Source organism: Myotis lucifugus, unplaced genomic scaffold, assembly GCF_000147115.1.
Source record: "Myotis lucifugus unplaced genomic scaffold, Myoluc2.0 scaffold_0, whole genome shotgun sequence".
Taxonomy (NCBI): domain Eukaryota; kingdom Metazoa; phylum Chordata; class Mammalia; order Chiroptera; family Vespertilionidae; genus Myotis; species Myotis lucifugus.
Genome location: NW_005871048.1, coordinates 58,869,693 through 58,879,502, shown reverse-complemented (window position 1 = coordinate 58,879,502; position 9,810 = coordinate 58,869,693). Strand labels below are relative to the sequence as shown.

General features: G+C 34.7%; 1 protein-coding gene across 2 annotated transcripts in view; it reads right to left on the bottom strand.

The window, feature by feature from the left end:
* The window catches only part of CDH12 (cadherin 12), a 171,456-nt gene that overhangs the window by 54,217 nt on the left and 107,429 nt on the right, over positions 1-9,810 (bottom strand). Inside the window, exon 3 of one of the 2 annotated variants that reach the window (XM_023752773.1) lies at positions 7,095-7,214. The exons of the other annotated variant lie outside the window; for it this stretch is intronic. Coding sequence (XP_023608541.1) covers positions 7,095-7,214 — 120 coding nt within the window. The remainder of the gene's footprint in view (positions 1-7,094; positions 7,215-9,810) is intronic. 2 annotated transcript variants of the gene reach the window in all.

Here is a 9,810-nt window from a genome sequence, read left to right as displayed (position 1 = left end):
AGGTCTTATCCTTACTCCGTTTCTTCTCCATAACGAAAAAATTGTACAATATATTTTATATATATATATTTCTATTTACTTAACTTATTTCCTAATATGAAATACTCCCAATATGAAAATGTATAAATGTGTTATACATACACACACATATATTAGGTTGTTATTAAAGAGAGCAAGTAAGCATTAACAGGCTTACTTAAGCCTAGATTTTTTTTTCTTTTTCTGGTGATCTGTTACAATTGCCATCATGACCTCAAACTGCCCCGCCCTCCTGCTCCATCCTGAGTCTGGGAGGGGACCTTTCTGCTCCTTCTAGCCCCACTTCCGGAGTAATGCTGCTCAACTGGAAGGCGTGTTAGAAGTTAGAGAGCAAACAGGGCCCTTCATGTAGTTTCAAAGAAATCTCATTGATGAGTATGATGTGCTTCTGCTCCCCACAACCATTTCCACTTAAAACCCCTGTCCCCGGGAAATAAAATATGACACTGGTAGAATTTAAATTTTTAGAGTTGAATCTAGGGATTCAGGCAAAGTTCAATGTGAAAAGAGAATCTTGAAACATTGTGGTCCATAGAATTAGCCTGAAGGAAAACAGACCTACTTTTCAAGAAGTTACTCTTCTGGGTACACACTGCTTATTAACTGCTGAACTTTTAAAGCCAAACAAACAGAAGTACATTGAGTGGTCTTGAGCAGGGAGGAACCTTGCCAAGGACTGTGCGTAAGTGCTAGTCGAATGTAACCAGCAGAAAGAAATGCTGCATTCTGTTATTTCAGGTCCTAGGCCTCAGTTCATGAGCCCACCTCTATTTTTCAATAGTTGTATATAAAGATGCAGCAGCAACCTTCTGTAATAATAGCTGCAGCCTAAAAAGAAAAAAAAAAACACCACACACACACACACACACACACACACACATTTTATGGAACAGTATTAGTACTTTGTAGGAGTGACACCACAAACTTTAATTAATCTGGAATACATCCTATTTATTGGGGGGAAAAAGAGTAGATAGGTAAGTATTCATTGGATCCTAGTAGGTTTTGAGTGTGTTAAACCTAATGAACTTTCCAACATATATAATTAAGATGGTAATTAGAGTAAAAACAAGAATGAAGAAAATGGATTTTATTTCTGCCAAAGTTAATGGAAATATATGGCTGAGGGAATTATAAACTTAAAGAAATATATATCCAGGGATGCTAGTCTTCCAGGGGATATATTCACCATCTGCAATCACCACATATTGTATACAATATCCTTAATCTGGGTGGATATCAGCCTATTTTGTAAAAATGTGTTAAATATGCTGAAAACAAATTGAGATAAAAATAATGCCATACTACATATGAGGAAGAAACTATTACATGTGATAATCCAGGATATTTATATAAGCTTTTCTTGAATTGAGGGTAGGATTGAGACATGCAACACTAGATTCCGTGAGCATTTGTACTAAAATATGCTTCATTCAGGCCCTGTTATTAGGTTTGAAGGTATAATAGCAAACACTCTTCCATTTATTCCCCCAGATCCACTTCATACACTTTCCTAGACCTCTGTCTGTTTTCTGGTTTCTGGTTGCCTTAGGCCAATTGTGAGGAGATGGGATGGTGTAAAGGAGAATGAGGTTGGGGTTTCCCTTTCATGGAAACCCCCCTATTTCCTGTCACAGTCCCTCACCCCGCAATGTCTCCAGGCCCTTCTCATTCCTTCAGCCCCAGTGTGGCTACTGAATGTACTTGTATTCCTCTTCCAGATTCTGCCCTGTCCCCATGGTTTCCCTACAGTCTGCTCACACTTTAATAAAGAGCTCTCTTATTAAATGAATCTCAAATTGCCCAATGGGGTGCCATCTGTTTCCATCTGGGATAATAATTAATACAGTCTCTGTACAAGATTTTTGTGTGGAATGCACATCTAATGGCTATGTGTTCATGTGGGGTGGTGAGGAGGCCATAAAGAAGTACTTAAATAATTAAGCTAATTTCAGATGGTGATTAGTGCTATGAGGAAAAAGAAATCAAGTGCCGTTAAACACAGTGTCAGAAAACTACTCTCGGGCAAAGCTTTAGAGCTGCAATCTCAGAGAAGTGGAGAAAGCAGACCTGAAAATAACACAGGGTGGGGTACCCTAGGGAGGCAGAGCAGGGGAGCACAGCCCTTCAGAGCACCCAGGGAGAGCCCAGGAAGGGTGGTATCAAAACAGACCACAGTGGGGGAAGGAAGTCACAGTGCTTTCCAAAGATAAATAAACTTTCTGGGAAGCATCTTGAAAATCAACAAGCAGAACTATATCAAACTAAACAGCTTCTGCCCAGCAAAAGAATCAGTCAGCAAAATTAAAAAGCAATCTATAGAATGGGAGAAAATATTTGCACATCTGTCTTTGATAAGGGATTATTATCCAAAATAGGAAAGACTCATATAACTCAACAACAACAACAAAAAACTGTTAAAAATGGGCAGAGGAACTGAATAACTTTTGCAATGAGGTTATACAAATGGCCACATGCAAAGGTGCTTGACATCAATAACCATCACGGAAAGTCAAATCAAAAGCGCACTAAGGTATCACAGGTGTGAGAATGGCTGTCATCATAAAGACAGAGATAGTAGTAAGTGTTGGAAGAAAGTGGAGAAGAAGAACCCTTGTACTCTGTGGGTGGAGAAGAAAATTGGTGCAGCCATTATGAAAAATAGCGTGGAGGTTCCTCACAAAATTAAAATTAGAACTACCTTATGGTCCACAATCCTACTTCTGGACATATATCTAGAGAAAATAAATGTAGTAAAAATAAAAATAAATAAAAACAGAAGCTCATAGAATATCTGTACCTCCATGTTCATTCAGCATTATTCTCAATAACTAAAATATATAAATATCCTAAGTATCCACCTGTGGATGATTGGATAAAGAAGACTGGACACATAGAATAGAATATTCAGTCATGAGGATCAAGGAAATCCTGTCATTTGAACAACAGGATAAAACATTTGTTCATTACTCATCATCTGCTTTAGCATTTCCAGCAATTTAAAGCACATAATTTCACAAAGCACTATTCTTATTTATGGACAGGTACTAACATCTTTTTTTATATATAAAATGAAATTTTTTTCTTCCTGGAATTCATACCAGCCATTGACAGCCGATTTCTCCAGCAGCACAGAACACGGCTGGTTCTTCTTGTACCTGACAGCTCTACAGCTTCCTAAAGTCATGTAGCATCTCCCCCCAGAGCACTTCCCTTTCAAGGTCAAACATTCTTAGTTCTGTCTGCTGAAGTTCCATGACTTTTGAAATTAGGCAAGTGAAGTTCACACAGAGTTCTCACAAAGTGTGGCAATGGTTCTCACAAGGAAACCATTGTCTGCAGAATGTTTTTAGTCAAGTAATTTTACTACAGATATGCAAAATATTTTAAAATAGCTAACCTGTTTTTTCATCTTAATACTTGTCTATTCCCCTAACACATTGCCTTCCTTACATTTGTCACCATCTATTGTTTTTCTTTTCTTGTTAAGTTCCTATTAGTCCTTGTATTAATGGGGGTGGGGGGAGAGTAATGATTTTTTTCTGTAACAAATGCTCTTTTATTTACTCTTAAAGAGAAAAAAAGTTACATCTCTCTCACCAGCACCAATTGAGGGTGTGTGAATCCTGTAAGACTTAACTCTGAATTAATATCAAAAAGCATTTTCAAATAATAAAGCAATCTTAAGTATTTATATAGTTACTATAAAATATAAACTCTGGGCAGTGCTTTACTTTTAAATGGGGCTCAAAACACCAACACATTTTTATTTTTTCATTTTATTTTATTTTTCTTTATTGATTAAGGATTACATATATGTCCTCATCCCCTCATTGCCCCCCCCCCCACTCCCGTTCATGCCCTCACCCCCTGGTGTCTGTGTCCATTGGTTAGGCTTATATGCATGCATACAAGTCCTTTGGTTGATCTCTCCCGCTTACCCCTACCTTCCCTCTGAGGTTTTAGCATCTGATCGATGCTTCTCTGTCTCTGGATCTGTTTTTGTTCATCAGTTTATGTTGCTCATTATAATCCACAAATGAGTGAGATCATGTGATATTTATCTGTCTGTGACTGACTTATTTTGCTTCCAACACATTTTTAAAGTCCTGAAAAAAATTATTATCAGTCAGGATATGGCAGAAGGTTTCATTTAGGACAGAGCCTTGAAGATTATAATTCCTGAAATAAAGGTGATAGTCAAATTTAAAAAGCAAAAATCTCGAGAAAGAGTGATTTCTCTCAGCAACCTCTATCAGACTTCCCTGAGCATAAGCTAGGAGAGGTTCTCAGAGCACAAACCATCAGAGTTGTGAATAAAGGCTAAAGGGCGGGGGGGAGTATCTTATGCATGGAACTCCATTCTCACTTAACTGTTTTCACATGAAATCTAGAAATTCAGGTTTAAATACATAAAATAAACACTCATAAATACTCATTATTTTTGACAATGAACATGATATTATAAAAGAGTTCCAGAGATAGATGGTCATAACGGTTGCACAACAATGTCAATGTGCTTAATGCCATTGAATTATGCACTTAAAATGGCTAAGATGGTAATTTTATTATGTATATTTTGCCACAATAAAATTGTTAAAGTTCAGAGAAATGAAAAATGAAGTTTAGATAAATTATATCATAATGTTCTCCCAAGTTGGGGCTCAGATAATTTAGGAAAATACAATATATCACCACATGATACACATAGTAGCAGTATCTAGTTACCCACGTCAGACTAGTTTTTGAAATAATTTAGGGAAAAATTTAAATAATTTAAAATAATCTTAAATATAATTTAAGACATAGGGTAAGTAATTCATAGTAATGTTTGTTTTCTTCAATTAAATAATTCTATAATCAATTATATGGAGATATTTAACATCTTGATTTCTTACACTAGGTAAAATATTATAATGTCTCCTGCTTGATGTTTTATAAATTGTGAATGTTTTTCTGATTAAATGTTAAGTATAAAAATGTATGTCATATAGCATAACATGTTAATATAATACATATGTAATAGGCTATAAAATTAACAATGTCAATGTTATTTAATATTTTATAGATTTATCTCTATTTGTGAGTTTTAAAAATATTTAATGGTATTTTAAGGCATATAAATGAATATTTGAACATTAATTCAGAAAAAAAATTTCAGTTAATTCAAATAATGTTTGTTACACAACAGTGTCAATAAAGAAATCTTTAAATATTTTTCTTATTTTAAATGAAAAATAAATGGTTATATTTATCTCTTCATAAATCTTAGGCACCAGAAGTTTTGATGAAACTCTTTCTTTAAAAATTGTTTTTAACTGCATCTACACTCATATGTGGAAACTTTTAAGATAATAGTTTCTCATGCATTTTATTTAATAACAGCAAAAGAAATCATAAAAGAAAGTTATATGGCTGGAACAAATGGAGACTATTTCTGAGAAATTGCAATTATGCTTGATTTTTTATTTACTCTTATTAACCACAAGGTGATAAATTTGACAAGAAGTCTTCTTAATGGTTTCTGTGCATGAAAACTAGTTATCATTTTATTAATGAAGCGTTTCATCATCCACTCTTTTCCTGTCTAGTGGTCTGAGGTATTGTTAGTATCAAGACTTCTGTCTCCAGTGAAAATCAATGCTTCAAAAAATCTATTCCATAGTTTATGCCAGAATTGTTTCATCTTCAGTTCTAAATAATAATCATTATGTAAAAAATACAAATACACAATTATAAACCATATTATGAATATACTACTTTTCTATGATATAATATTTTCTAAAGACATTAGAATTTATTCGAGATTGGTAATTAACAAGTAAAATCAAGGGAATGTAAGTGTTTTGACTCACATAATTGTATCTGTCTAATATTAATTTGACTTTAACAATTATATTTTTACCCATGCTTTCTTCTTAAGTTCATCTTTGTATGATTTTATCTTACATTTTCTTAAAGATAGATATTGGCTCCATCTATAGTCATGTCACCAATATCAAGTCCTTCATCTTTCTGCTCCCACATTTAATCTGAGTACATAAACTCACCTAGTTTATAGAGTTAATCACTGCAAGCCAGTAACTGTCCTCTAATACCTCACCAATCTCTCACCTCTTTTCTCGTTCCTCCATCCCCTCTGTCTCTGAGAAGTGCTTCTTAGAGTTTGAAAAGATCTAAGACACATGTATTGTTCATACTTCTATTCCTATTAGAATACCCATTATGGTACATTTAGAAAAGATAGGTAATTATGTAAGAAAAAATAACCCATCATGCTTCCGCCTGATAAAAGGATGTTTAATATTTTAGATAACTTCCCTTCAATATTTGTTGATATATTTCTCCTATCCAGCATGTAAAACAGTTTCTCTCAAAGCATGGGGACCTCATTTTATTTAAAAACAAATACAAAATATTTCTGTCTACCCTCCTGCCCTTTCTAGACTTCCCATAGATTCTTATATATTTGTTTTTGAAAACAATTTAAATGGCTTGACCTGTTTTAAATATATGAGACTGGTTTTAAAAACATAGACTAGTTTGGTGTTTCCAGTTTGCCAACCCGATCTTTTCCCTACTAGAAGCATACAACTTTATTAATCCAAGTCCATCATTCATAACCTTTGATGAAAATAGCAATAAAAGCTCCATGATCTTACCATATGTCAACAAGGCCCAAACTGAACATGATTGAACCCAACCAAGAAAACCTGAAATAAAGGCCTGTTTTAGCCAGGATAATAAAAAAAAAATAAATTAAAAAAAGCAAGGACTTTTGAAAATGTAAAGTAAATTATACAGAGAATTCTAACCAGCAAATGTGGAGTTGACACACATACGTAAGAAAGATTTATATTTACACAAAGATTTATATTCAATCCAAAGGAAATAGTTCCGCAGCAGTGAGGTAAGACCCTATTTTCCTTTGCTTAATTGCAGTGCATGCAAACTTTATTGTAGTATTAGAATAGGCAACTTCCCATGCCAAGATTTAATTAAAGTTTAAATATTTGAAGGCATGGTGGTAATGTTATTTCTAATAAAAAATTTACCTGTCTTGGGATCAATAGAGAAATAAGGTTGTCCCTGAAGAATGCTGTAAACGACTCGAGCACTGTTTCCATAGGTTGGGTCATCTGCATCCGTGGCCTTGACCTGGAGCACATATGCACCTGGAAAATAAGAAGATATGACTCTAGCATCTTTATTTGACTGAGATCAAGGCCATGTACGTTATCTGCTGGGCTTCTTTTTGGGGGAATTTGGCATTACTCTGTGATGTCACTGAGAATAATTTAGCCATTATAACCAAAATGTTAGGCAATGATATAGTTCGTGCAAATGATGCATGCTTTAAATATCAATTTTAAAAGCTGTGTCCATTTCCAGTAGGTAGATCATTGAACTAAAAGTCATCACGATAATTTTATTGATTTGTACCCTATAGAGAACATGCCACTGCTTACATGATCTCTTCTGCTTACTACAGATGCTTTAATTTCATGATTAGGACATCAATAGAAAAGCTAAAAGGTTTAAAGGCTTATTGAACTTTCAAGGGTGTAAGTAATTTGCAGTTGCAATTTAAAAATCAACAATTACATACCAGCATTAGGGAACCTTTAATTAGGATAATATTTGAGAAATTGAGGAACCCAAAATAATTGCAAACATAACTGTGAGAGCACCTCTATGTCTCTAGACTGCATTAACCCAAAGCCTCATTGACATAGAACATTAAAGACAGTCCTAATTATCTGTAGCATTTCTCATTTTTTTGACACTTGGTCATATTACTTATGTACTAAGAGAAATTGAAGGGATTTTTTTTAGTCTTCTATATTCATAGTCATACTTGAGTCTTTACAAACTTTTTTTGACTTTTTATTAAATATAGTTGTATACAAACTTATATTGGTTATTTCAGTTTCGAGTGCACAGAATAATTGTTTGGGATTTTTATACCTTACAGTGTGATCATTCCATTAAATCTAGTAATGATGTGTCACCTTGTAAACGTATCACAATATTATCCATCCCTTCCCTTCTGGTAACCATACCTTTGGTCTCTGACTCCTACAACTTTTTAAGTGAGTACCTCTTCTTACTGTCCTGTTCAATGCCACTCTTCTGACTTGAAATAAAGTAAAAGCAAAAATATCAAACTAGAAATAAATAAATTAATATGATGCTAACGAAGGAAGGAAATCTCTACTGAGCATAAAGGAGTAATATGTGCACCCCGAGTTATACAACCAGCAGCACCCCTTTTACCTCTTGTAGGAGTCAAAAGTAACTGCTCAGTTTGGGGAATATAAAATTGCTACTTTCCTTTCAGTTACTCAGGCTTTTTTTTTAAAGAAATATTTTGAAACAATGTCCAAATTTTACAATCAAAATATTGAAGTGCAGTGATGTTAAAGTAGGCATTAATTCATTGATTCATTCATTTCTTCTCTCAATAAACAAGTGTGCAGTGGTGCACACCATGGTACTACTCTGAACATACAATAAAATATATGTTACATAATTACTTACTCTGTCAAATGCCATTTCCAGCATGACAGTTTTAGATTCTACTCTTTTTTTTTGGTGGGGGCGGGGGCATCTTGGGTAGTAAATCAACAAACTTTCTAGAAATACATGGAAAATATAAGTGGATTAAAGTGCATAGATGGCCTGTTTGAAATCTTTTATTAATTTCCCTGATGAATATAAATATTCTATTTTTTTGCTTCTCTTTTTTAAAATTTTTACTTTAATTGTTGAAAGTATTACATATGTCCTCCTTTTCCCCCCTTTGACCTCTCCTAGTCCACACCCCCCCAGGCTTATACATACAAGCATACAAGTTCTTTGGTTAATCTATTCCAACCCACCCACCCCCGCCTTTCCTCTGAGATTCAACAGTCTGTTCCATGCTTCTATGTCTCTGGATCTATTTTGATATTCTATTAGTTGAATACATTATTTTCCTTTTCTCATTCCTGCAACTATCTCAGCTGGCTTGCATCCCCACTTATAATTGCAAGGCTGAAAAGCATCCCTAACTTGCTTTTTCCTCCACCTCTTTTTACATAAGGGCACCGGAGTCATTGTCCCATAGCACAAAATCAATCACGGTACTCTCCTTCATTAAAAATCTAATGGGTTTCTCTTCCTATTAAAAGGAAAATAATCTAAACCCATTGACATGCTATGGAAAGCATGGTACGAATGAGTTTCAATATCCCTCCCAGAGTATTTTCCAACTGTGCTGCCAGGGACCTCGTGCAGGGACCACACAGACTTATTGACTGTTTATCTGAAGCTCTTTCATTCCTCTGTGCTCTTGCTCCAGTGACCCTGTACCTGGAGGACATTCACCTCCATCATCTGGAGAAATCCTACTCACCCTTGATCTCCCAGCTCCACTGTCTTTTCTAGGAATCCTAGTTTTTCTGCAAGAAGGAGAGATATTTTCTCCACCCTTTGTACTTTCGTGAACTGTAAAACCATTTACATCAACAGTCCTTCCACATTCACTTTGTACATGTGGTGCCTGTCATGAAGTGAGCCCCGAATAAATGTTTATCGGTTTGATACTTATAGTGCTCATATATTCACACAAAGGACACAAATACTGTACCCACAACACTCTAAACAGGTGATCCAGCAGCTAGTTATGGCATTTACAGGATTTTAAAACACTAAATTGGGAGTTTAACTTGTCTTGAATTTTCAAAAGTATTGATGTTCTCACTTCAGAAAGCAGAACCAAAAATGAGT